The sequence below is a fragment of the Trichoderma atroviride genome, chromosome 4 (genome assembly GCF_020647795.1).
Source record: "Trichoderma atroviride chromosome 4, complete sequence".
Taxonomy (NCBI): Eukaryota; Fungi; Ascomycota; class Sordariomycetes; order Hypocreales; family Hypocreaceae; genus Trichoderma; species Trichoderma atroviride.
This window is the reverse complement of record NC_089403.1, coordinates 3,549,287-3,574,820: the sequence shown is the minus strand read 5'-3', so window position 1 is coordinate 3,574,820 and position 25,534 is coordinate 3,549,287. Positions and strand designations below refer to the sequence as shown.

Below are 25,534 nucleotides of genomic sequence, written 5' to 3'. Positions count from 1 at the left end.
TTGGCTTAAGAAATTTTTAGCCTCAGATCCTCATCCACTCTGCTACTATTCTCCGAATTTCTCAGCAACTCTTGCGCTTCTGCGACAAAGCAACACTTTCGAATTTTCGCTATTATTTTTTAATTTGTTTAATATCTCCTACAACTTTTAATTCTCACAATGGGCTGGTTCTGGGCTGAACCTGCCTCTCCTCCGGCTGGGCTTCCTGCAGGACACCCGGCCGTGTCCTTGAACAAAGAGCCTCCGGTATGATGATTGATCTGCGACGCAAATCTAGTAGAAGCTCACGCATGGCAGGCCGGTTGTCCAATGCATCAGAAATCCGCCGATTCTTTCAACACACACAAATCCCCGCCCGCCGATAAATCATCTGCTTCCGGATGTCCCGTTCCTCATGGTTCTTCATCGCCATCGCCAGCAGCATCTGGATGCCCAGTGCCTCATGGATCGCCACCACTGCCGGCGTCTGGATGCCCGGTGCCCCATGCCGCTCGAGAGAAGGAAGAGCCAAAGTCGGTGCTCTCTCAACTCAACCCCCTGAACTACATGTTCCGAGATCTGTCACAGAAGCCCGCGGACAACCAGACGATGGCGCTGCCGGTCGAGCGAGAGGAATCTACCATTCCTAGGGGAGACGGCGAGGGCACGTGGGAGTACCCTTCGCCTCAGCAAATGTACAATGCCCTGTTGCGCAAGGGATACACCGATACCGACATCACAGCGGTTGAGTCCATGGTCTCTGTCCACAACTTTCTAAACGAGGGTGCATGGCAAGAAATCATTAGCTGGGAAGAACGGTTCGCACGAGGATTGTACAAAGGGTGGCAGGTCTGCAAGCGGGGAGAGGAGCATGCGGCCGAGGAGTTGGATCGCAACTGGGATGGAACAAACGTCACCCCTACGCTCATCCGATTCCAAGGCCGCCCCAAGGACCTCACCCCCAAAGCCACAATGTTGCAAGTCCTAGGCTGGATCTACCCCTCCAAGTTTGGGTAAGATGACATTTCAATTCTAGCCCGATGTGATGAGAATGAACAAAAAAGCTAACAAGACTTAGAACTGACCTTCCCTTCGATCGCCACGACTGGTTCGTCTCGCGAAACGTCAACGGGGAAGAGAAAGAGATCCGATACGTCATCGATTACTACTCTGGAGAGCCCGAGCCTACTGGAGAACCCGTCTTCTATCTGGATGTCCGGCCGGCCGCCACGCCTCTCGGAAGCGCAGAGCGAATCATCCGATGGAGCACAGACGTGTGGTGGAAGGCCATCGGAGGTGACCAGCGAGAACAAAACCCACAGCCCTTCTTTCGCCACAACGCTGTCAAGTCCCAAAATTAAATGATTAATGCGTCTACGGCGTCTATGCGACAAAAACAATTCCCTGCTCTTTTTTTTTTAAATTTTTTTTTTTTCATGATTATGTTTGTATTTTGTATACTATCACGAATGGGATAGGGGATAGGCGTTACTGCGTATTAGATATTATCAGTTTGCTGTATATTTAGCTTATATCCAATTCTATGAGTGCCATTTGTGCCTGTATATCCATTTTTGCGCTGGGTCTGATTCCTCGCTGTAGCTGGAATTGTATGATCAATTACTTGGAAATGCATCATCAAATGAAAATCAATTAACAGTGGGGGTTGGGGAAAAAAAAAGAAAGTAAGTTATTAATCTTGTATGTATTGTGTTTCGCTTATATCCCCTTGCGCATAGCAAATGTATTTCCTCCGCTGTTACCTCCCCACGCTTTATACAATGGTGCCTTTGCATCTACAGATAGGTACGCTTATGTTGAACAGGAGATACAAAACCGTGCTTGCACATTGTATCCTATAAACTCCGAAAATCACCAAGAAAAGTTGTCCGCAATGAATTGGTTAAGCGGAAGAAAGAAAAATAAAGTCGCGTCGAAGGTCTCGTCGCTGTTAGCGAGCTCTCTGGTTGGCTCTCATGCTTTGGGGGTACGCATAGCCCCCTTCCGCCGTATATACCTGCTGGTGCGCCAGCATGATTCATCTCGATTTGGTTTCATGAAGTTGCCATGGCTACAGCCCATTCAAGATCGAGCCTATAGCTTTGTCTATGTGTTGCTCAATGTGCAAGCAGCTCTTGGTGTGCCCTTTCCGCCGCGTGATACCACAGAGCTTCTTTAGTCTGTGCTGGCACTGAGATCCATTGGTTTATCCCAGAGGTTGCGAAGGAGACCGGTCATAACATCCTCCTCCTCGCCTCCGACCAAGCTGGAGCCACTAAGCCTTTCATTCAGTCGGCTCACATCATCTCCTTCGTAGCTCGAGCCTGCGCCGTTGGTGCCGTTGGTTTTCACCGACGCCGTTCGTTTAATTGAAGGTGCTTGGCGACCTTCGGGCATGCTAGTGTTTCGAACATGGCGAGCTGTGGGATCCGCTGACCGTTTGCTGGCTGTCGTTGAGCCCGTATTGGTACGAGGGATCCTCTTGGTCTTGTCCATCCCTGGAATGTGGCTAAGGCGGTTCAATGATCTTACAATGGGATTTTGGTGACGCCGGACAACCAGATATTCCATCCCCGTCCGCTCCAAGAGCTTAGTGACACGAGGGTCTCGGCTGTTGCCTCCATCGTGTCCTGGATCTCCAATACCAATTAGAGGTCCGCTTCCTACAGCTCCACCCAGACCAGGAACAGCTTGTCCAGGCTCAAGAGATGAACTTGCGCGCTGCAAGTTGAGCTTCTGTTGTGTACGCGATGTGATTGCCGAGGGCGCCGCTGTTCTCCTGGCGGGTTTAGGTACCAGAGCGCTGATATCACTTTCTATAGGCGACACATCTTCGCTAGGATGATACTCGTGGGATCTCGATAAGTTGGCCATTGAATGCGGCCGTCGAACAAGGTCCTCAGATCGATGGGAGCCCCCTCCGCGAACGGGGTTGTAGAATGAACCCTCGCTGGTGAGGCCTGAGCTGGGGACTTCGACGAAGCGCGAAATAAGTCCCTCTGGCTGGCTTCCGGTCGGCGGAGAGGGCTCATGGCTGGTCGAGGCAGGCGAGATGTGCGTGGGAGTAGCCTTTGCCATTTCTGTGGACATTTGAGGGGGAGCGCCGTGAGATGCGACTCGCTGTAGCAGTCGCGTCGTCGGGTAGTCTTTACGCTCTGCCGTTTTACGATCGGGCGATGGCGATGATTCCGGTTGCGCTGTCGAAGCTTCCGTTGAAGCCTCTGCTGATTCTTCTATTAATGATGCCACCTCCGGCGCTGCTTTCGACGCGCTTGGAGTCTGCGGGCGGGAATGTGCCGCACTGCCTCCGGGGGGGGAACGAAGAATGCGTGCTGCTGTTTAATGAGCCCTTTCGCGACAAATAAGGCGAATTAGAGCCACTGGCATCAACCCATTCGTCTTCTGGGTCATCCGAACCGAGGTCGAAGTGAACCTGGGACTTTGTTGCCTTGTGAATGCCGGTGCCGCTGGCGCTGCGTTTTAGCTTGTCAGACGAGGAGGATTTGGTGCGCTTGCTGATCTCGACGTGCGAACGATTGCGCTTCAGGTTGCTCTGGGACAAGCTCTTGGGGATGGCCGTCGCCGAGTCTGGCTGCGTTAATAATTTGACCTCGCTGGTCGCGCGGCGGTGCGGCACGGGTCGCTGAGCGAATTGAGCCTCGAGGTCGGTGGGAGAGCCCTGCTTCTTGCCCAGATTGACTCGAGACGAGCTGTTGTGCGGCTTGTGCAGGACCTTGCTGGAGGAGGGCACGCGGGCGTGGAGGCGGCCGACGTGGCGTTGTTTCTGGTGTTTGGGGCGGTGATGCGGATGGCCCGAGGAGGTGACAGTGTTGGCGTCGCTTTGGTCGCTGGCGTGATGGTTGAGGGGAGGGCGCTTTGATTGGCCCCCGGTCGCGGCAGATGCAGATGCAGACGCAGATGCAGATGCGCTGTCTTGGTCGCTCTCGGACGCCATGGCTGCGGTGGTTTCTGCGCTGGCTGGGCCGCTCCAGGCCAGATTGCTCACGGCACGGGCTGGCGATGGCTCTTCTGTCACTGCGGCAGAGGAGCTGCAGAAGAGCCGCCTCGGGCTCGATTGCGGTGATGCGCTGCGATGCGCAGAGCCGGGCTCGACTCTGGACTCGATGGACGGCGGGCTTGTAAGTGCCTGTGGCCTGCTAACGCCGGCACCGAAAGGGCTGCTGGTGGAGGGTGAGACACGTGTGAATGGCTATAAAGGGTGGTTGATGTCGGCTCCAAGCGACGCGATGCGACAGGCGGGCTTCCGGACGGTCCAGGGGGGGGCAATCGACGGCGGCACCTGTAAAAAAGAGCTCCAGGCGTCCAGCACGGCCGAGCGGCAAAAGGGCTGGGGATGCGAATTGGCGCGGCCGAGGAGGGATGCAGGATGCAGGATTGCAGGATGCCTGATGGACGAGGAGAAGAAGAGCTTTAAGAGAGGTGGAAAGACGGTGACTGGCCTGGGCTGGGCTGGCTTTAGGAGAAAAAAAAGTGCGATTGATGCGTTTGCTGCTCGCGGCAGGTGGAGGAGGGTTGGACAAAGTGTAATTGTCATGCCCTAATACAGGAATAGTCGCTCTTCCCGAGACAGACCGCCGAACCGGGTCTTTGATGCCGCCGGGGAGAGAGGAGCAGAGACGAGGAGATGGAGGGTGGCCGGGCCAGCGCAGTGGTTGAGGCTGGACGACGAGGCTTCTGTCGGGTCTCTGCTTTGTTTGCTTGTTTTGTGGCCCATCAGAGCTGGCCGTCGAGACGCTGATGCGAAGTGCGGAATACCAGGAGCTAGCAGTAGCAGATACTACATGCATCTACTAACCTACGTAAAGGCCGGGAGTTAATCACTCAAGCTTTCGGTCCATGGAGCGTTAGCACTGTTAGTAACTGGCATTGTGTTACAGATGCATTGTTATTGTTATCAATTCCCCTCCCTTCCTCCTCTTCTGTTCCCAGCTTTCTTCTCCCCTCTTCTGTTGCTTCGCTGGAATGCAGCATAAAGACATTGTCTTAGCTCTAATCAACCACCTTATTCAGAGCCATGGCATAATTTGCGTCATACTACTACGCATTGGCTGCCACCTAGTACCGAATAGGCGCTGTCTCTGCTCCATCCTGGATTCCTGTACTTCCTTGCGTTCCACGCTGCTCTTGGGCCGCATCAGGTCGTGCTACCGTCCAATCTCGCTCTCCCAAAAATGGCGAATCCGGGCTCGTTCAGTGTTACAATGTTCAGGTGAGTGGCGCACCGGTGAAGGGCCCTGTGCACGACTTTGAGAGATTAGGCCCCTCTACCAACAATGAGGCTTGCCATGCAACCCGTCGGAGCGCGCGCAGAGGCTCTGCGTCCCCAAAGCCGTCTTACACGCACCCCACGGCTTTCGATGTGATTAAGAGCTCACGGGGTTTTCAGGTTCCATCTGGGGTACCGATTATACGCTGAACAGCTGCTGCCTAGAGTTGCCCAATCTGTGCATCGTTGCCCAATATCCTCCGTTCCCACGCTGTTCTTTGGAGACACATCCACCCTGGCTTGCCATGTAGCGATGACGTTGGATTCTCGGAACGTTCCATTGCCGCGCCCCCCTTTTCGATTTGAGCTTGCAACAGCAACAGCCTACTGCTACCTATAGCAGACTTGAACGTCTATTGATTGCTAATTGTAAAAGAAAAGGCCTCGTATGGAGTGTTCAAAGTGCTACCAAGAGCCGAACTCGAAACAATACGCGTACTCTCGTGCTAGCCCCGATCCCGGAGTGGTTACAGATCAAAGCTGATAAACTGATTGCTCTTTACTGTAGCTGCAACGTACAGGCTCGGCAAAATGCACGTTTGGGCATTTTAAAATCATAATACTAAATCAACGAGAAATGTTCCATCAATGGGCGCATCTTGTCATTCATTCGGGCATAAAGTGACCATCTGAAGTACAACCTGGCTATGAAGAGTCACGTGACTTTCTTCAATTCTTGATACCGTATCCGTACTTTCGCCCCACCGCCGGATTCTTATCTCCATACCTACCTGATACAGAGCACGTACGGAGTCGCAGTTTGAGCTTCAGCCTCTTTTCAAACTCCAAAGCCTCGCGACAGTCTCCATCGCCCTACTTTGATCTAATTTTGGTATCTGCGCGACAGACGAACTGCTAGCTGAACAATGTCTTCCATCTCAGAGCTTCAAGCAGAGCGGCAAACATATCAGGAACAGGTACGAGGCGAGACTTTGCCGCCCTGATTTCCGTTCCCCATACTGAAACCCGCTGCTAACTTGACCTTAGCTGGATATTGTTTTTTCCCAAATCCGCGATGACCCTGATAATGCCGAGCTCCAGGCGCTCCAAGGAGAGCTGAAGAACTTTGTCGATCTCCTAGACGAAAACATCGCCGATTTAAAGTCGAAGCAGGCGCCCAAGCCTGATCCAAAACCAGCCGCGCCTCCTCCAGAGCCGGCCAAGTGGTCGAAAGAGAACCACCCCGCCTTCAAAAAGGCTGCACCACCGGTTGAGGAAAAAGAAGAGGTTGCTGTGCAGTATCAGGTCAATGACTCCGTCATGGCAAAATGGCTTTCGGGCGACAAGGGTTTCTATCCGGCGCGTATCACCTCCATCACTGGATCATCTACGGATCCCATCTATATCGTGAAATTCAAGAGCTACGACAACACGGAGACGCTTCGATCGAGAGACATTCGCCCTATTTCCAATAAACGAAAAGCCGAAGGCCCTGCGTCAGCATCAAGTACCCCTGTGGCCACTACGCCGGCTCCAGGAGTTGTTAGCTCCGCCGGCGCTACGATGTACCCAGAGGCGAAGAAAGAACCAGAGGCAGACAAAGATGCTGCTAAGCCACCCAAGCCAAAGAAGATCAAGGCCAAAAAAGAGCTAGAAGCTGGCAAGTCCAAATGGCAAGATTTCAACGCCAAGTCAAAGTTTGGTAAATCTAACAAGAAGGACTCTATGTTTCGCACACCCGAGGGAATCCATGGGAGAGGTACGGCTCACACAAATCTTATATGAAAATCTTATATGGGGTACACTTTTGCTAACGTTTCTGGGGTTAGTTGGATTTACTGGCTCTGGCAAGACAATGAGCAAGGACCCTACACGTAGTCGGCACATCTACCAAGTTAATGAAGAACTCGACTGAAAATGCATTGCCTCAACTAGGCAGCCACTGGGGAAAGCTTGAATTGATGACGAAAGGCGTTAAGGAGCTGGGAAACTTTTGTTTATACCGCGGTAATATGCCTTGCGATAAGTTGTTGAAGAGGCTAACATTTATGCATTTGGCTTTTTTTTACACCAGAATTTTATATCGCGGCTTCGAGAAGAGGAATTAAAGTTATGGGAACATTGGCTGCCACTTGGCAAAATACAAGACGCTTTATTCAAGAATAGGCGGCCCCTTTTGGGATGTGGAATGCATTGCTAAGTTACGATGGCAGGTTCCCACGATCACCCTTTCATCAAACGAGGTTTAAATTTCCAAGCATGCCATCTAAGTATTTTCTTTTCTTTTTTCTACTTTTCTGCTTGAAAGAGAGATTTGAAAATAAGAAGAGTTAGTGACTGTGACGCTCGTGTTCTTTTAGATCAATCTTGGGGCAGATAGCTTTAGCTATATCGAGAAAGGCTGATGCTCGTTCGCTGGATGGCTCAGCGACGACAGTCGGCTTTCCTCTCTCTCCATCATCACCAATGTTGGGATGAAGCGGAATGTCTCCTAGAAACTCAATTTCATGGTCTTGACATAGCTTTTCCACTCTTTTATTTGATCCAAAAACGTGAGTGTCCTGATGGCAGTGAGGGCAATTAAAGAGAGACATGTTTTGCACCATGCCAAGGATATTGACGCCAACAGTTTTGAACATGTTGATTCCCTTGATCGCGTCTTTCGTTGCCAAAGTGTGTGGTGTAGTGATGATGACAGACCCTAGGCTGATAAGTATCAAGAGACTAGAAGTAATCCTGTTCAATGTGAAGAAGAAACAGCCGCTTACCGTCTAGAATAACTTGCTGGGTTATAGTCAACTGTGTATCGCCTGTTCCGGGAGGCAAATCCAACACAAGAATATCCAAGCCACCCCAGTCTACCTCGTGTAGGAGTTGCTGAATCGCCTTCATAACCATTGGCCCTCTCCAAACAACTGGAGCACTCTCGCCCACCAGATAGCCCATTGACATTGTCTTGACTCCGTAATTAGTTAGGGGTACTAGCTGATTGTCTAAAATCGTCTTGGTCAGCATAGCATATTAATATAAAGAGCCAAGTTACTTGCTGCTGGATAGCCTGGGCTCTCCCGATAGATCGAATAAGGTCGGAATAGATGGGCCAAAAATATCGGTATCCAATATTCCAGCGCGGAAACCAAGTCTAGCAAAAGCTAGTGATAAGTTTGCTATTTCATTTCAGTTAGCGAACTGGTTCTATATCTACTTATCTGTCTTTTACTGGACATCTTTAGGATCACCCACCAGCGACAGTGCTTTTACCAACGCCGCCTTTAGCAGAGGACACGGCGATGACTTTGTCTACACCGGTAATCTTCCGCCTCTGAGGCCGTTTTGGCCAGTTTGGTGGAGTACCCGATCGAGGGAGACCCTAAAGATATTGTCAATAAAAGCTTCCTTATGATGGAAGTATTAAAACCGTACCAGTGGATTTTCATGTTGAAGAGCTCTTATAGCTCGAAAGAGCATCGAGGAAGTAGAGCGCATTGTTGACGACTACACTGAAAGATCTTAATAACACTATCGAGTTAACAGTGAACTGTAGGTCATTTCAACTGATTTAAATTATCAAAATCATGTGACGCAAGATGCCAATATCAGCCCTCTACCCCTCGAGTAATTATTGCGTTCTAAGAAGCTCACTCATGTACAGCATTATTGGAGAAGACAGTATCAGCATCGATAGACCCACTTATACAAGCTATATACAGTTAGTCTGGTTGCGATTTATGCAAGCTAATTTTTGCCGCGATTCACCGCCTAAAAGTTTAGTTTCGCAGCTGTTTCTAGACGGCAGAAAAAATCCCAGCGTGGGGCTTTAACAAACTCGCAACCAAGCCAAATCACATCCAAAATGGCCAAGGCAAAAGGACGCGCAAAGGCATTCCAAGATCCGGATGAGGAATTGGTCAAAGGTATGACAATTCGGCATTGTATGTTTTTGCTCATCTATCAATATACTGATAACATGTAGATTACGACCCCGAAGCCAATGGGAAGAACGATAATGACAATGGAAGCGGCAGCGAGGATGAACACGCTGGCACAGAACATTATGTAACTGTTGGACACAGCAAACTTAGAGAAAAGGAGGGCCTTTCTTTGGGAAAGCAGTACCGCGGATCGCGAGTTTCGCGCCATGCCCTTGAACAGAGCAGCGATGATGAGGACGAGGAAGAAGAAGACGACGAGGACGACGACGACGCTGAATACGATGATCCGGAGACTGCCAATCTGGAAGCCGATACCGCAGAAGCTAGCGACTCAGAAATCAGCAGTGACAATGCTTTGGCAGAGTCTGATGACGAGCGATTGGACGCCTTCGTATTCCGCGGTAGCTCAAAGCCCAAGAAGCTGAAGAGTAAGCGAGCTTCTGCGGCGGATTTTATGTCTGCTTCTGAGGACGAAGAAGACTCCGAGGAGGCAGAAAATGAGGAAGACGAAGATGAAAACTCTGACGAGGACATGGACGATGGTCTTGATGCATTGCTGAATGGTGGAGCCTCCGATGAGGATGAGGACGAGGATGAGGACGAAGATGAGGATGATGACGAAGAGGAGGATGAAGAGGAGGATGAGGAAGATGAGGACGAAGATGAAGAATCAGGCAAACACACCGCAAAGCCTTCTTTGGACGCTACATCAGGCCAGACTGAAGTACAAAAGGGAATTGCCATTCAACAACAGAGGAAAATCTACGACGGACTGCTCAACATGCGCATCCGACTCCAAAAAGCAATCGTCGCCGCAAACACGTTTACTACCCTGGACTCGGACTCAAGTTTCGAAGCGGAGGCTTACGAGGCTGCTGAGGAAGCCGCTATCAAGCTGCTAAACACTATCAGCGACCTTCGAGAAAATCTGGCTCCGCCAACTGCCGCGGGCAGTAAACGCAAGCGAGCATTGGACATTAATTTTTCCAACCAACAAATTTGGGAGCAGATTCAAGAAGATGATCAAAGATCGGTAAAATTCCGAGAAGACAGATTAGACAAGTGGTCTCGCAAGGTGCAAAGCGTCACTGTGGCTGCGCCAGCAAGCAGACTGGGCGCAAAGCCCAAGACGCTCATCAGTGCTTTGCAAGACCAGCTTGCCAATCCTGATGGCAGACTTGTCAAGCGCACGCGAGTGCCTCGGTCTTGCGCACCAGTTCAGGCTTCCAAGAAGATTACCGAGAGTGAAGACATCTATGACGATGCGGATTTCTACCAGCTCTTGTTGAAAGAGCTTGTGGATCAGCGCACCGTCGAATCGGCTGCAGAACAGTCAAGCGCCGTAGCCTCCGTCATGCTCACCGCCAACAAGGAGGCCAAGACTCGAAAAGTAGTGGACAGGAAGGCAAGCAAAGGACGAAAGCTGCGGTTCACAGTGCACGATAAGCTACAGAATTTCATGGCTCCAGAGGACAGAAGAGCTTGGGAGCAGGGTGCAATTGATCGCTTCTTTGGCACCTTGTTCGGTCAAAAGTTGGAGTTGAATGAAGAGGAAAGCGAGGACGAGGAGATGGAGGCTCTTTATAAACAAGATGAAGGGCTTCGGTTGTTTAGATAAAGGAAGAGAGCCGAAGAGCATATGGTTTCCTTTCTTTTCCTCATCTTCATAGAGTGAGACTGATAGATGGCTAAAAGAGACATCGGCGAAATTGGATAACAATACACTGTTAATAGTTTCTTTTTACACTTGCCAATAATCCTTGATACTGCACACTTTGATTCATCATTGGTTATTAGTCTCTGTGTCATTCAAACGACGTGCTTGTTTACAAATCGTCGAGGTAGCTGACAATTGGTTCTGAGCCCTATGCTCGGTGTAAGTTCTTGGTGTGAGCGCGGAATTCCGATTCCGATTCCGCTTCGGTACGTCCATCCGGGGACGGGCGGTTTTTCACGGCTCTCCCCACAGCGCGGAAGTGCTCCATCCCATCCCACCTTTATATGCCGAGCAAAGAAATGTAGAGGGAGCTTGAAGATTTCGAGGTCAAGCTTTTGTTTTAGATTTCTTCTTTCAAAAATAGCTTTTAGTGAAGACTTCAGACTTAGGGAGGAAGAAAGACGAAGACAAAATAAAGATGGCTTCTACAACTTCTTGGGTCCCATTGGACCGAAACGGCGACTTCTCAATTCACAACCTGCCCTTTGGCATCTTCTCTGAGGGCACCTCACAACCCCGCGCTGGAGCTCGAATTGGCGATTTTGTCATTGATCTCAAGGCGCTGGCCAGCGATGAGCAGGCCAAACAGCAGCTGAGCTCTCTTGGCGATCTGGAAGCCGTCTTTGGACAGTCGTCTCTCAATGCCTTTGCCGAGCGCGGGCGCTCCGTGCATCGTGCTGTGAGAGGCGATCTTCAGCGCATTCTAAGCCAGTCGACCGATGTGCCGGCCATTCTCAAGGACAACGAGGCGCTGAAGCAAAAGGCGCTGATTCCAGTCGAAAAGGTCAAGATGCATCTGCCGATGCAGATTGGAGACTACACCGATTTCTACGCGGGCTATCACCACGCCTACAAGGTTGGTGTCCTGTTCAGAGGACCCGACAATGCGATGCAGCCCAATTACACACATCTGCCTGTGGGCTATCACGGCCGCTCTTCCAGCATCGTCGTCTCTGGGACTCCCATCCGACGACCTCGCGGTCAGATCCTCCCCAACCCGGCAGCGACCCCCAAGGAGCCGATTACGGTGGCTTGCCGCCGACTAGACTTTGAACTGGAGCTGGGGTGCTTCATATGTAAGCCCAACGAGATGGGCGAGTCAATCGACATCAGCAAGGCCGAGGAATACATTTTCGGCTTCGTTCTCTTGAACGACTGGAGCGCCCGTGATATTCAGGCGTGGGAGTATGTCCCTCTGGGGCCATTCAACGGCAAGAACTTTGGCTCAACCATCAGCCCATGGGTTGTCCTTGCAGACGCGCTGGAGCCCTTCCGCACCGAGGCGCTGCCAAACGACACCCCCGTGCAGGATTATCTCAAGGAGACGCAGAAGAAGAGCGTGTTTGACATTCAGCTCGAAGTCAGCCTTACCAGTAAGTGCCCCTTCCCACCCCACCAAACATACCCAGCTGTACACAGTAAGTATACGGAATGCTGACCTTTGCGGTGCGCCTTAGCTGAGAGCGGCGACCACGTCAACTTGACCAAGACGAGCGGCCGGAACCTGCTCTGGTCCTTCCCACAGATGATTACGCACCACACCGTCGGCGGATGCCCCATGCGGGCCGGAGACTTGTTAGGGTCCGGAACCATTAGCGGCACAGAGCCTCACGAGCGCGGCAGCTTGTTGGAAAGGACCGAGGGCGGCAAAGCTGATGTCCAGCTGGAGAAGGGTGGTGTGCGCCGCTTCATCGAGGACGGCGATAGCCTGAACATGAGGGGATACTGTGAGAAGGATGGTGTGCGGATCGGATTTGGTGACTGCGAGGGCAAGATTCTGCCTGCTCATGGGCCATGAGGAGGTTGACAAGATGAAGAGAAGGCAAAAAAATGCATAATGTGAAATGTGAAATGTAATAGAAAAGCTTACAAACATTCAAGTATGGTAGACGAGCTCTTGACAGAATAAAAGCAGAGCATTCTACTTGAAGTATACAAACTCCATGTCTCTTGGAGCTTTGCAGCAAAGATTCTAGTTCATATGGTTACGTGACACTTAGCACGCCTCCTTAGGTATTACTGTTTCACAAGCTCTCAGCTTGGAGCGATGAAGTCTTTGAAATAACGTTACCCCATGGACCTAGGCATCTATTACCGAACAAACAGTGACGTCCAGGCCGTGCTCCGCGGGCCCCACGCGCTGCAACCCATACGACGGAGCAATTGAGGCCGCTGTTGCGTTTCCCACTGACAGTGTGCAGCGGAGGATCGGAGATTCCACATGGCTTTTTGAGAACGTTGCCGAAGCCCTTGTCGTGCCATGCTGCGCCGGGGGTGCTATGTCCCTGGTTGCAATATTGCTTCGTGCTTGTAGCCAGGCGTGTTCCTCGATTATACGCTCCGGGGTCCCTGTCAAGGCAGATCCTGAGAGTGACGAGTAACATTGCCCACGCATCGCGCCGCCACGTCTCCACCGCTCGCCAGCCCAGCTGCGACTCAGCTTTCCAACGGCTTGCAGGCTACGGAATAGTGCCCGTGGCGGTATTTTACACGCGCCGGCAGTAATCCGTACTTCAGCTGCACTTGTTGTCGTCTTGCATTCGTTTTGCTAGCAGGGCATTTTTACCGGTCGAGTCGGCGTTCCAAAGTCACGTGGGCGCGGCTTTATGCCTTTGCGGGAGCGTGCCACAAAGTCCGAGGTTGTCCTGTCAGTGGCCCTCTCCTCCCTCTGATTTTCTCTTTTGGAAGGGCGGAAAGGAAAATAAAGAAGGGCATTCGCTGCCTGCACCTCGCGCGCCAGCCATGGAGCAGATTGAGACGCAGGCATCGGACTTGCGCTACCTGACGGCGCCGGTCGGCGCTTTGAGCGACTCGGCGAGTGTCTCGTACGAGACGCCGCAGTCACGGGCGCAGATGAGCCCAGGTTCCGCCATGTACGGAGACAATTCCGCGCTGCAGGCCGGAGGCGATTCGCCTGGAAACGCCAATGCGGGTGCGAGTAAGAGGAAGTCGATTGAGGATGGGGCTGCAATCGCGAAGCAGACGCGGAGCAAGAGGAATCGGGTGAGTTCATGGGTTCTTGTGCGAGGCTTGGGCGGGTGTTTGTTGAGGTGCGGTGTGATGATGCGGCGTGAGGCGCAATGCGGCCAGGAGGGGTGAATAAGATGCGATTCACATGCTTGCGGAGCCAGCGTCAAATGAATGTGATATTATAAACATGTCGATTGAGTTCCATCAGCTGACATCAAGATCTATCTAGTACATCTCTATTGCATGGTAAGCCTGCATTCAGCTGCCTCCGATGATATCCGATGATCTATCAGGCCATAATTACACATGGATTCATATCACCATTCATCCCTTTCGAGGATACTCTGAGCATTACACGAGCTAAACTGGACTATACTGACTATTTCGGGGCAACCCCATGTAGTAATGAGTGTAAAAGGCGCAAGATCAAATGCAACGGCGAAACGCCATGTCAACGATGCGGCAACCTCAACCTTGCCTGTCTCTATGCTCCCAATTGCTGTACCAACAACTTTAAAGACTCCGACGAATTCAAGATGATCGCAGCGCAGCTAAGTCGCCTCCAGGAGGAGGTCAATTGGCTCAATCAGTCCATGAGAAACATGCAGAGCGAGCCGCGACTCGCGCCACCAACTTCGGACCGCATCATGCCTACTGGCGGCTCAGTTATTGCGCCGTCTCCATCACAAAGCTCAACATCTGGTCATCGGCCAGACTATCTTGGGAAGCAAATGCCATTTCAAGGTCCGACCAGCACGGCATTCACCTTGGATGTTGCCAGGGAGACGATCAGTAACATGGGGTGGAAGGCTACCGAGGAAGGAGACGACATTGAGCCGCTACCGAGCAGCAATATGGTCACTACAATATCGACCCAGATGGCTGACCCGCTCTTGGAATTTGATAAAGACGAGATGGTGCGCCTCTGTAGAGTGCACGAAGACGAAATCGGCATCATGTATCCCGTCATCAATATCCAAACCGTCATTGCCCATGCCAAAAACGTCTCGCTATATCTAAGGAATCCACGACCAATGGAGCTCTTGAATGATCTTGAAACCTTGCAGTTGAAAATCATCATATGCTGTGCTCTTGTCGTAGAAGGACATGGCCATTCCGAAAAGGCATCACGCTTGTATGAGAGCATGGAGAATATCATTAATCGAAAGCTCATGTCAGACGGCCTTGATGTCTGTGACCTTCCCCTCTTAGCACTTGTAGCTGGCTACCGATTCTTGTCTAATGAGGAGGTGCTCGCATGGCGTGTCATGGGCCAGGTGGTGCGGCTCTGTGTCGAGCTTGGTATTCACCAGAAGAGGGGTTTGATGACGATACAGAATGAGGCCGAGAGAAAGAATGCGCTTAATAGTTTTTGGTCGGCTTACGTTCTCGACCGCCGCTGGGCGTTTGGCACGGGTCTACCGTACGCTATTCAAGATGACGAGATTGACCCAACCCTGCCCATGCCAGTAAGTCTTATCAAAGCTTTTGTATAATATAGAGTTCAGGTAACTAACGTCTTCCAGGAGGAATATCCTTACCTTGTGGCCATGATTACATATTCTCGAATAGGCGCCAAAGTGTGGCGTCAAGTAAACCACTTTGGACCCGTCCTTGCGCACGAACTGGGCCAGGAGGAAATCGAAAGACTCGACCAAGAGATTCTACGGTGGTATGAGACTGTACCAGAAGAGATTAGAGTGCGAAGCTGGGACAAGGAAACCCAGATAACATCAACACCATCATATAACCTCCAACGGCTAAGGATATGGACATATCTACGGTTCAATCAGGTATGTCATAAAGAAATGTTCCAGGCCACGCTCACATCGCAAACTAACAGCTTTTCAGATACGCACATGGCTATATACCCCTGTTCTGCACAGCGCAACCAGTATCATGGCGCATCCGTTGGAAGCTCAGCGCGTTGTCGACTTGGCCAAAGACACAATTCAGTACCTCCACCACCTTAACAGCACCACTAATTTATATCGAAGGGCGCAAGTCTTTTATCACCAATTCCTTTCGGCAGCAATAGCGGTTGTCTTTCTCGCATCGGTACATGCACCTGTGCGTTTCAGCGCCGTCTGTCGAGAAGAGTTCTACATGGCCCTTGATCTGGTCAAAGATCTGTCCGTCAAGAGCTGGGTCTCTCAGCGACTATGGCGAACTATTAAATCACTCAAAGACGTGGCTCCCCGATTTGGCCTGAATCCAGACGAGGATCCCCATTCGAGCGCCGCGCTGGGCATGATTGGCCTTGCAAGAGGCCACATGGACACCATGCAAACCAGCCAGCCCATGTTTCAACATCCACCAATGCCGCCCAGGCAGAGTGCGGACAATATGATGCCGAATAATAATGGCCAAAAGATTCAGAGCGAGATGTCTAGGATATTCGAGGGTTATGTGGGCCTCAACGGTGTTCAGTTTGGAAGCAATGGAGAAGACCAGCATGTGCCGCCTCCTCATGCTTTGACTTCTCCAGATTCACAAAACACCGTTTTCACATCTGCCGATGGGACGGTATTCCCTCACTTGCGCGAGATGTTTTGAAGAAAATACTGATTATTCGCAAGTGTATATGTAGAAGTCATGGACGATAGATTTCTCCGAATTTTTCTTGAGTTTAACAAATAGCTGGATTTTAAAATAGAGTAGCCATTTGCTTTTCAGCTTGCTCGCTTTTCATAACCAGCTGGATGTTTGAGTCTGGTCAAATTCATATAAAAGTAAAGCTTCGTTATCCGATAGAGTCTGTCCACCGCCTTCAGATTGATTGTTTGCCTGAGGCAATCCGACGTATTTGACCAAGTTTTCTAACCGTATTGTTACTCATGCAGCTTTTTTTTCCAATGACTTACCTAGGCAGAATCAGCTTCTGTCAAACCAGATAGTATGAATACCGGCATCAATTTCCTCAATTCTCCGAGAACATCGCCCGGTGATCTCTGGCGAACAAGCTACGCAGCGTGCACAGGTAAAGTCCTACGTTGGGTCGCTACTTTCAATCAAAAATCAATACTCATCAATTGAAGGATTTCTACGAACAGAAGAAGAAGGTCACAACGACCAGAATGCAGATAAGCGAAGGCTAAGGAAAAAAAAAACAAGTCACCGGATCACTGGCAAAAAGGCGGGCAGACACATGGGCAATGCATGCGCGGCAAAGTCCCACGTCGCGCGTTGCCCGCAGCAGTCTTCAACGAATTTGGAGGGGAAACAGACCCCTGAGCGTGGATGTGACAACTGTCAATTGCTTAAAGCGGAAATTCTCAGCGGATTTGACCACTAAGATCTCGCCATTTGGAGGGTCCAGACTGTCGCAGCTTTCCAAAGTTTCCCGCGGCGACGGGGTCCCGGCAAAAGGCGCTTTCAGCAAAGAGAAACCGCCGATACATGGGCTTTCAAAAATGGCATCAGCTAAGAAAGAAAGGATGGACTAATGAAAGTGTGTCTTTTGATGCTGGAGGACTCAGTCGGCAGATGGGTGCGACGCGACCGGTACTTTGGGCGGAGGCGTCAAGATAATGCTCCTCGGGCTTTTGCCAGCGAATCATCTCCAGTTTTGCTTATCCTGCACTGATCCTGGGAGATGATGACATCCAAAAGCGAGATTCCATATCAGAAACTCGAATAGTATCACTCCAGTTATAAGTGCTGTTTACTGATCTGGAAAATGGTTATGCACTATCCACCAAAGAGTGGTCATCGCTTTTGAGCACAGGCTGTCAATATCCATTCACCATGGCCTTCGCCTGCTTATCTGACCCATACAGACGAACACTTTGTGTGTCTTCTCCGGCAAATCATCACATTTTCCGGAAGATATTTGTCTTCAGGTCTGCGCCGTTGGTTTTCCGCGGGAAACTTCCATTATCCACTCCACCCACTATTCACAATCAATGGGGTCCACCGCGGCGCCCAGGGCAGAAAGTTTGCTAAACAATGCTGGCTTTCGCAGCCGTAATCGGGCGGCTTGACCCAGATGAGCTTCTTCTGACAAGATGAAATCGGTGGTGTAACCCATCCCCATCTGATCTGGCATATTCACCGACGCCTCCAGCGGGCCAGCCGGAAGGCTTGTTAGTCTCGCTTACTAGATAGGTATCACAACTCTAGTTGGAGCTGTCATCTTTGAAGACACTCCGTTAACGGCTATTACCTACAGCAGCGCTACAAGGGCTATTACGAGAGACCCTGTCTTGTATAACACGGGCACTCCGCCTATCGCCTCAATGGCCAGCTTTCGAGAAACGTCTAGCAGCCCTTCGTCCCATGTAAGTAGCGAAGCTTCCTTGCTAGCGCTTTTGATTATCAAGTACGGATACAATTTTAGGACTTTGCCCGGAATTGCCTTGGAGAACATTCCCCATTATTGATTACAAGCGTGGACTATACAAGTTCAATCTTGTAGATAGCTGATTAGTCTACTAGGTGCCTGTACTTTTTCAATTGGGGCCATCTTAACTCCGTGTGGGAGCGGTCATAGTTGTATCATTGCTACAAGTACTTATACCATGGCTTTTGCACTACGGCGGCTTAGGCACTTAACTGATGCCGCTTCAGACTATATTATGTCGAATGAGCTACAGCATTACAAACTAGATTGAGGAAGGTGAGGCTCTGCGGCGGAAACCGTCGGACTGTAGCTGCTTACCTCCCTAAAAGGCAGCACGAGAGAGCTGGTTGCACCCTGTTCTATAATTCCTCGTGTAATTGGGCCGATCTCTCGCATTTTCCTGCACCGGCTATCTTGGTCAGTAAGTTCATCATGTTGGTGGCACACGAGATTTTGATATTGGATTTGAGCTAAGACTGCTTAGTTTCCAACAACCTCGGCCACTAGCCAGGGCTCGTGTTTTGTCCTTCTAGCGTGGCAAACGCAGTCTTTTCCCGCGGCCAAGTCGGATCATCTCGTTTTGGACGCTGCGCATTATCGGTTCTACTGGTTTTATCCTAGACGAGGTGTATTGATTTCGTGGAGGCGTCCGTCTTTTGTTTGCTTTCTTCACTTGCCAAAAGTTCTCATTCTGGCTAAATATGGACGGAAGCCAACAACAGAGCGGCGGCGGCGGAAGGCCATACAGGTCGCATCTCCGGCCGGCTTGCATCCCCTGTCGCCGGAGAAAGTCTCGATGTCAGACCGCAGCCGATAATACGGCGTGTGTGACGTGTCTTGCGCACCAGACAGAGTGTTACTTTCCTGAAGATTCTCGAACGTCAGAGTCTCCGGAACCCGCCCGCCGTCGCCGTCGAGCAGAGCCTCGAGCCTCTGTGGAAGCATCCGGGTTGACCCCAGCGAGGGCAGGTGTACGAGCCGCGGCATCATTCCATGGGGGTGCAAAGGCCAATACTTCAGCATCAATGGCTGGGTCAAGAAGTGCGGCCATGGGGCGGCAAGCGTCAGTGCCGGTTTCCATTGCACCGCCCATGTCAGTTGCTGCAATGTCGAGGCCGGGCCAAAATTATCACGACAGGGCGGAAGGGCCTGCAATGGCACTGGGCTCTGATGATGACCAACATCTCAATCTACACATCGTAGGGCCGGCCACCACCAATGACAGTCAAGTTCTGTCTACATACCTCTCAGGCATACCTGGGGCTACCAGGAGCACCAGAATGATCGTCCCAGAGCCTGCCAGCTGTTCTCGCCCTGTTCTTTTTACTGAGGTCCAGAAGAGACCAGTTGGTGTCATATTGAATCGTAGTTCTTCAGCAGAGAAGCTGGAGATAATTGAGAAGCTGCTAGAACCTCATAATGAGGCCGTTATTGACGAGTTCGTCGTCCTTCTTTCTAATATCCTGGAGCCTCCACGTAGCTGACTGTTTTCTTTGTAGGTATTTCAGAAAAGTGAATGTATGCCTTCCATTACTGGATGAAGCCTCATTCCGCCGCCAGTATCAAGAAGACAAGACGCGGATATCACCGGCGCTGCTGGCATGCTTGTATGCCCATACGATCATCTACTGGCAAAGCTCTCCAACTCTGAGTCGATATAGGTGTCCAGAAAGCCGTTTCATTTGGAATCTTGCTAGCGAAGCAGTATACTCTGAGCTCCATCTATCTCCAGGAATGTCCATCATAAAGGCGATTCTGCTCAACATTGGTGGTCGTCCTACTACTTCATTGATAGGAAACGGTGTGCTTCTCGGGTCTGCAGTTTCTATTGCACACTCCCTAGGCCTAAATCACAATCCTCTTCCATGGCAGATCCCGCAGGCAGAAAAGTATTTACGCATGAAAATCTGGTGGTCAGTGTTGGTTCATGACAGATGGTACGTGTGACATGTCTATTCTTCATACTCCAACAACAGAAGAAGATGAGAGAACTGACTTGTGAATCGGATTTCAGGACAAGTTTGGCGCATGGAACACCGCCTCATATCCAAAAGGCTCAATATGACGTGCCTCCGCCAACTATAGAGTACCTTCGGCAGAGTTCAACGGAAGCAAATAGTTCACGTTTTGAGATCACTGCCAAAGTATTCATTTCGCTGGTAGCTCTAAGCGAGGTGCTTGGCCTATTTCTGCAGTACGTGTACTCTGTTAGAAGGGAGAGGCTGACCACTACGGATCTCGAGCTTGCATTGAATCAATGGACTGAGAAGCTAGAGGGTCCCTGTCGCCGCATTGTCTTGCTCGGATCTCACCTTGAAATCAATGGGGCAGCAAATCTTCGTTTAGCATACTTGACCGCCAAACTGCTCTTGCAGCGAATACAGCTCGAGTCGAAGAAGCAGACGGAGGCTGTAAACGAGGAGCAGATAATGAATCGCTATTCGGCAGCGCGCATGACATCAGAGGAAATGCTGATGCTCATACAGGATTTCCAAAAGGATCATCTTGGCGACTTTTGGATGGCCGTCAGCTCTTTTGCCTTCCCCTCTGCGGTCAACTTCTTGCTGCGGTGTGCGCTGGAGACGGAAAACACTCCCGAGGGGCTGGTCCAAAGCCACTCCTTCAAGATTGCTCACGACCTGATTGCCGCGCTTCGCTCTCACCAGGAGCAGCACAAGTGGGATCTGGGCGATATTTGCATTGCCCAACACGCCGAGATTGTGGAGAAGATCCTGGCGGGCGTGGCACCGGATGAACAAGGTGGAAACAGCAGCAGTCTGGACCTCCAGGAGTTTGACGCATCGATTCTAGACCACGTTTTCCCGAGCATATGGGACCCGTTACAAAATGCCTTTACTTGGTAACAAACAGAGAGCCCCGTGGCTGGTCTATTTGTGGATTGAACTAGAGTTGGATAGGGGGCGGTCCTGCAGATAATACGGATACAAACTCTGCCGCGGGAAAGATTGCGGCCGCGGCCAACCAGGGCGAGTTTCCCGCGGCGAAACTAGGAAAGCCAACAACCGCCACGAAGATATCCACAACTTCTCGATACGATATCGGAAAAGAAAGTAATAAACTTGAGGAGTGAAAATCTTTTCTTCAAATTTGTATATAAGACTGGCCTATCCTTGGAAGTCATCGAACTCACATCATCGAATACCTCAAACAACACATATACTGGAAGATTTTTGCAGATATTTCTTCGAACTTTTTTATCTAATATCATAACCTTTCTCTTTATTTGTCAACTTTATTTCTTTCCCAGAAGTTTTTGTTTTTAATTATCATTTCAGTCAAATTACAAGCATCTACAATGGCTCCGGGAGCTCTCGTCGGATCTGATAGCCCTCTTCTGGCTCCCGTCTCTGGAAAGCTTGATGCTGCTCCCACACTTTACGGCGGAATCAATGAAAAGGAGCTCCGGGAAAAGTCTGAAGCTTATTTGGCCAACTATGGCACCAAATTCCATGACGACGTAATTATTGGTTCTCGGGGAATGTACATTTACACAGCGTCTGGCCACAAAATTCTTGACTGGACATCCGGCCAAATGTCTTGTCTCCTGGGCCACGGACATCCCGAAATCGTCAAAACCGTCGTCGACCATGCCATGTACCTCGACCATCTCTTCTCTGGAATGGTTTCACCTCCTGTTATTAGCCTGGGAGAGCGTCTTTGCAAGGCTCTCCCCAAAGGCCTGGACAAGACCTTCTTCCTCTCCACCGGCGGTGAGAGCAACGAGGCCGCCATCAAAATGGCAAAGATGTACACTGGAAAATGGGAAATTGTCGGTCTTGGAGCTTCCTGGCACGGGATGACTGCACAAGCTTTGGGAGCTCAATACCACTATGGTCGCAAGGGCCAGGGCCCAACCCTCCCAGGCCAGCTCATGCTTCCCTCTCCCAACGCCTACCGCTCTGAGTTCCGGAAGCCTGATGGCTCTTATGACTGGGAGGCTGAGCTCAACTATGGCTGGCGCATGGTTGACTTGCAGTCCACTGGTAACCTTGCTGCGTGCATCGTGGAGTGCATCCAGAGCTCTGGAGGCATGATTGTTCTGCCTCCGGGGTACCTCAAGGCTATGAAGAAGCACTGTGAAGCAAGAGGCATGCTTCTCATTGTCGACGAAGCTCAGACTGGCGTTGGGCGATGCGGCGACTTCATGGCTATTAATCACGAGGATGTTGTGCCTGATATCCTAACCCTGTCCAAGACATTGGGCAACGGTCTTCCTCTCAGCGCAGTTGTCACCAGCGAAGAGATTGACCGTGTTTGCAACGAAAGAGGCTTCATGTTTTACACCACCCACGTCAACGACCCTCTTCCCGCTGCCGTCGGCGATAAAGTCCTCGAGATTGTGTTCCGAGACAACCTCGTCCAGCACGCCCGAGAAGTAGGCAAAGTCCTCCAAGCTGGCCTCTTGAAGCTAAAATCACGATACGGCTGCATTGGCGATGTCCGCGGCCGCGGCCTCATGGCCGGTGTTGAGATTGTCGCCAACAGAGAAACCAAGGAGCCGGGCCTGGAGCTGGCCAAGAGGGTTGGCGATACGGCGTACAACTTGGGCGTGTGGGCCAACTTGAGCAGTCACCCGAGCTTTGGAGGCACTTTTCGAATTGCACCGCCGATTACTGTGACGGCAGAGCAGATTGAGCAAGGGCTGGCGATGTTGGAGAGGGCGTTTGCGGAGACTGAGGGGACGATGCCGCTGTATTAGCTGGGGAGGCATTGAAGGAAGAATACAATATAAGAGAGGGAAGTTGAGGGAAGGTTGGGTTTAATGTTTATGTATATGATAAGTGTTTTTTCTTATGTTGGCGCATTAATTATGAGCGGTTTGGTATCGAGGGGACTATTAGAGAGATGGAAATATATTCTAGAAGATTACTTGGTAGACTTGTCTTGGGATTATGAAATTGTTCTTTGGAGGTCATTTTGAGTACTACAAGATGTTCACATGGAAAGGGTAAATAGAGCTTCAATTGTACGCCTTTCTTAAGTGCGGCATTGAAAAGAAGAAGGAAGAAAAAAATTCATTAAATCATCTGCTTGACATTCCACATTTCGCAATTCGCCCGTCTTTTCCGTAATTGAACCAAACTTTTCTGCCATTTCGCTTGCTTTTCTTCCATGTATGACATTTAACCAACAAAAAAAACTCCACCCAATTGAAAAAATAATTGCAAAGGTATCAAAAACGCCCGTGAAAAAAAAAATTCGTTGAGTAAAAAGAAATGCTGCCGCCATGATCGCTCGTTCGCTGATGCTGTAACGTTGAAAGTTGAAGAATAACAAAAGGGTATGAGATGTCAAATAATAATATGATGTTGTGTCATTTGGTATCTTTTGTGTCGTATGTGGTTGGAGTATGTTGTTGTTGTAGTGTGGTGCCGGTGAGAATTTTAATTTTTTTTTTTATCGTGATGGTAGCTTGAGGTGCGGGCTGAATCGTCGAAAGAGGCCCCGTGTAGCGACCGCAAGCACCATCAGCACCTCCAGGCCCACGATGCTCACCCAGACGGTGTTGAGAAGCTTCTCTTCATAGTCGGAGGCGTAGCCGTTGAAGGTTGAAGTCATGGAGTAGCTGGACATGCCCCGCGCCATGATGGAAAGTTTTTTTGAAGGGTGGATCGTCGATTTTACGCTTGGGATTGAGAGAGAAGAAGAAGAAGAATTAAAGAACAAAAATAAAGTTCTAAACGGAGGCCTTTTTAGTTTCTTTTCAGGTTCCCGTGTGGCTATGAAACATTCCCGCGTCAGAAACAATGAATCAGTTGAGGAGAAGGAATGTGAAGAATTAAATAGAAAAAATCCAGGCTGGCTTGAGACATTATCGCATCACTGCATGCCTGACTTCAGCCCAACCCTCGGATCCCCGCCACGAAAAGGGTTCAGTCACGAGTGCGCAAGGGAAGGGTGGCGGCAAATATCGCATGGAGGGGACTGAAGATGATCTTACCGTTTTTTGTTGCAGATATGAAAAGTAAGAAGGAAAAAAATTGCAAAGTCACTGTGAGCTGATGGTGGTTTATGGCAGCTCGGGCCTCAAGCACAGGGCACTTTGATATCCCGTCTCACAGAGGGACAATGCAAGGACTCGCGGTCAATAAGATCCACGGCTGATCGACATGCAGAAGAGAAAGAAAAAACCGGCCCAGAGGTTTGATATCTCCAGATGCCTTCTGGCGGTCGGGGGTCAGACGTCGAGTCAGTGCTAGTCGATATGCACTCGGGTGGATTCTCTACGAGATGTGCGTCGCGTGAGCCCAGAAAAAAGAGACTGGCTGCGTGTTGCCCTGCTCCTTAGCCCGGTTCTAGCAGAGAACTATTGGCTGGCTACGTGGTTGGAAGAGAAAAAAGACAGGGTCTGTGATAAAGAATGAGGATCGATAAAAAACAAAGGTCAAAAGTTGCGTATAAGAAATGAGTGACGGAGTTGAAGAAGAAGGGAGGGATGTAAAGGAAACGGTGGCTTCTGCCGGATTCTTATGGCTGAGCTGTCCTCTCACCTTGCTTTTTTTGGCTGTTTGTTCCCTTGTTTTTTCAGATTTTGCCGTTTTAATGCCCTTGTCATCGTTGAGACGGGACCCCACGCATGCCACCCTCGTCTATTCCCTCGGGGGCAGTTCTTAGCTAATGAGTTTGTGAGACCGGCGACGAGAAGAATTGGCTGCCGGAGGGGACAACCGGGGGTGGGGCCGATGGCCGGGCAAAGTGAATCATTCTTTTCTGTTGTCTCGCAAGTCCAGCTTTTCTTGTTCCAAAAGGCAGGTGAATGCTATTGAGATCTGTTGGTTTTTATTGTTTGTTTCTGATGTGTGCAAGGGACGCTGCAAGGCAAAAATCAGATTTTCTTTTCCTACTGGCTGGGAACGTGCAGCTCGCCAAGGGCCCAGCTCAGAGACCCCCGCCCCTTATCCCTGCTGCGTCCGTTGGGGGGGCACAGGGAAGAGCATCGGGGTCAAGCGATGAAAATGCGGTGACGCCGACTGATGCAAATACTTGCTGCGTCTATTCAGTGCTTTGACAGCGTAGGTTCTGCAAAACGGCAGTGAATGCCGCTGCCATCTTCACTGCATGTCATGTTGAAGACGTTGAACTGGCGGCTGTTTGCTGCGAAAAGAGCCGCTTTCAACGTGTACACACTTTAGTAGAGCCAGAGCTGAGTCAGTCGCGCCACTAGCCGTATGTAGGGCGATGTAATGGCATTATTGGCAGCGTGTAAAAGGCAATTTCCTGGTTAATGGCGGGATCAAGACAATGTCCCATATTATCCAGATTGCAGGCACACCACCTTCTTCATCGGGTCCGCGTAGCAACCCATCAGGCGCTGTCAAGATTATGCATGCGAGATCCAGCCTGCG

General features: G+C 50.4%; 11 protein-coding genes across 11 annotated transcripts; 7 read left to right on the top strand and 4 right to left on the bottom strand.

Moving 5' to 3' along the window:
- Positions 1-20: 20 nt before the first annotated feature.
- On the top strand, positions 21-1,540 carry TrAtP1_008537 (uncharacterized protein). The gene is made up of 3 exons (XM_014086827.2): positions 21-246; positions 298-992; positions 1,058-1,540. Exons 1-3 carry the CDS (start codon positions 160-162, stop codon positions 1,338-1,340), a joined length of 1,065 nt encoding a protein of 354 aa, XP_013942302.1. The 5' UTR covers positions 21-159; the 3' UTR covers positions 1,341-1,540.
- A 614-nt stretch (positions 1,541-2,154) lies between these two features.
- On the bottom strand, positions 2,155-3,069 carry TrAtP1_008536 (uncharacterized protein; the record flags this gene model as incomplete). Its single annotated transcript, XM_014086825.3, has 1 exon — positions 2,155-3,069. The coding sequence occupies one exon, from the start codon at positions 3,067-3,069 to the stop codon at positions 2,155-2,157; it is 915 nt and encodes a 304-aa protein (XP_013942300.2).
- Positions 3,070-3,142: 73 nt separating this feature from the next.
- TrAtP1_008535 (uncharacterized protein) lies at positions 3,143-4,714 on the bottom strand (the record flags this gene model as incomplete). The annotated part of the gene is made up of 2 exons (XM_066113939.1): positions 3,143-4,160; positions 4,545-4,714. The coding sequence occupies 2 exons, from the start codon at positions 4,712-4,714 to the stop codon at positions 3,143-3,145; spliced, it is 1,188 nt and encodes a 395-aa protein (XP_065970029.1).
- Positions 4,715-6,132: 1,418 nt separating this feature from the next.
- On the top strand, positions 6,133-7,121 carry TrAtP1_008534 (uncharacterized protein; the record flags this gene model as incomplete). Its single annotated transcript, XM_014086824.2, has 3 exons — positions 6,133-6,183; positions 6,254-6,965; positions 7,036-7,121. 3 exons carry the CDS (start codon positions 6,133-6,135, stop codon positions 7,119-7,121), a joined length of 849 nt encoding a protein of 282 aa, XP_013942299.1.
- Positions 7,122-7,536: 415 nt separating this feature from the next.
- On the bottom strand, positions 7,537-8,692 carry TrAtP1_008533 (uncharacterized protein; the record flags this gene model as incomplete). The annotated part of the gene is made up of 5 exons (XM_014086823.2): positions 7,537-7,907; positions 7,975-8,199; positions 8,254-8,373; positions 8,450-8,576; positions 8,630-8,692. 5 exons carry the CDS (start codon positions 8,690-8,692, stop codon positions 7,537-7,539), a joined length of 906 nt encoding a protein of 301 aa, XP_013942298.1.
- A 327-nt stretch (positions 8,693-9,019) lies between these two features.
- Positions 9,020-11,128, top strand: TrAtP1_008532 (uncharacterized protein). Its single transcript, XM_014086822.2, has 2 exons — positions 9,020-9,120; positions 9,180-11,128. The coding sequence occupies exons 1-2, from the start codon at positions 9,060-9,062 to the stop codon at positions 10,754-10,756; spliced, it is 1,638 nt and encodes a 545-aa protein (XP_013942297.2). The 5' UTR covers positions 9,020-9,059; the 3' UTR covers positions 10,757-11,128.
- A 145-nt stretch (positions 11,129-11,273) lies between these two features.
- TrAtP1_008531 (uncharacterized protein) lies at positions 11,274-12,653 on the top strand (the record flags this gene model as incomplete). Its single annotated transcript, XM_014086821.1, has 2 exons — positions 11,274-12,228; positions 12,313-12,653. 2 exons carry the CDS (start codon positions 11,274-11,276, stop codon positions 12,651-12,653), a joined length of 1,296 nt encoding a protein of 431 aa, XP_013942296.1.
- Positions 12,654-13,597: 944 nt separating this feature from the next.
- TrAtP1_008530 (uncharacterized protein) lies at positions 13,598-16,381 on the top strand (the record flags this gene model as incomplete). The annotated part of the gene is made up of 5 exons (XM_014086820.2): positions 13,598-13,858; positions 14,055-14,071; positions 14,229-15,294; positions 15,352-15,618; positions 15,677-16,381. The coding sequence occupies 5 exons, from the start codon at positions 13,598-13,600 to the stop codon at positions 16,379-16,381; spliced, it is 2,316 nt and encodes a 771-aa protein (XP_013942295.2).
- Positions 16,382-18,868: 2,487 nt separating this feature from the next.
- On the top strand, positions 18,869-21,031 carry TrAtP1_008529 (uncharacterized protein; the record flags this gene model as incomplete). The annotated part of the gene is made up of 3 exons (XM_014086819.2): positions 18,869-19,605; positions 19,667-20,104; positions 20,182-21,031. 3 exons carry the CDS (start codon positions 18,869-18,871, stop codon positions 21,029-21,031), a joined length of 2,025 nt encoding a protein of 674 aa, XP_013942294.2.
- Positions 21,032-21,483: 452 nt separating this feature from the next.
- TrAtP1_008528 (uncharacterized protein) lies at positions 21,484-22,887 on the top strand (the record flags this gene model as incomplete). The annotated part of the gene is made up of 1 exon (XM_014086818.2): positions 21,484-22,887. The coding sequence occupies one exon, from the start codon at positions 21,484-21,486 to the stop codon at positions 22,885-22,887; it is 1,404 nt and encodes a 467-aa protein (XP_013942293.1).
- Positions 22,888-23,585: 698 nt separating this feature from the next.
- Positions 23,586-23,774, bottom strand: TrAtP1_008527 (uncharacterized protein; the record flags this gene model as incomplete). The annotated part of the gene is made up of 1 exon (XM_014086817.2): positions 23,586-23,774. The coding sequence occupies one exon, from the start codon at positions 23,772-23,774 to the stop codon at positions 23,586-23,588; it is 189 nt and encodes a 62-aa protein (XP_013942292.1).
- Positions 23,775-25,534: the final 1,760 nt, after the last annotated feature.

Excerpts from the sequence above, each read along its gene's own strand:
- TrAtP1_008537 (XM_014086827.2), top strand. The coding sequence starts at position 160 with ATGGGCTGGTTCTGGGCTGAACCTGCCTCTCCTCCGGCTGGGCTTCCT. Across the intron at positions 247-297 it reads CCTTGAACAAAGAGCCTCCG|GCCGGTTGTCCAATGCATCA; the intron begins GTATGATGATTG and ends CACGCATGGCAG. Across the intron at positions 993-1,057 it reads ATCTACCCCTCCAAGTTTGG|AACTGACCTTCCCTTCGATC; the intron begins GTAAGATGACAT and ends AACAAGACTTAG.
- TrAtP1_008532 (XM_014086822.2), top strand. The coding sequence starts at position 9,060 with ATGGCCAAGGCAAAAGGACGCGCAAAGGCATTCCAAGATCCGGATGAG. Across the intron at positions 9,121-9,179 it reads GGATGAGGAATTGGTCAAAG|ATTACGACCCCGAAGCCAAT; the intron begins GTATGACAATTC and ends GATAACATGTAG.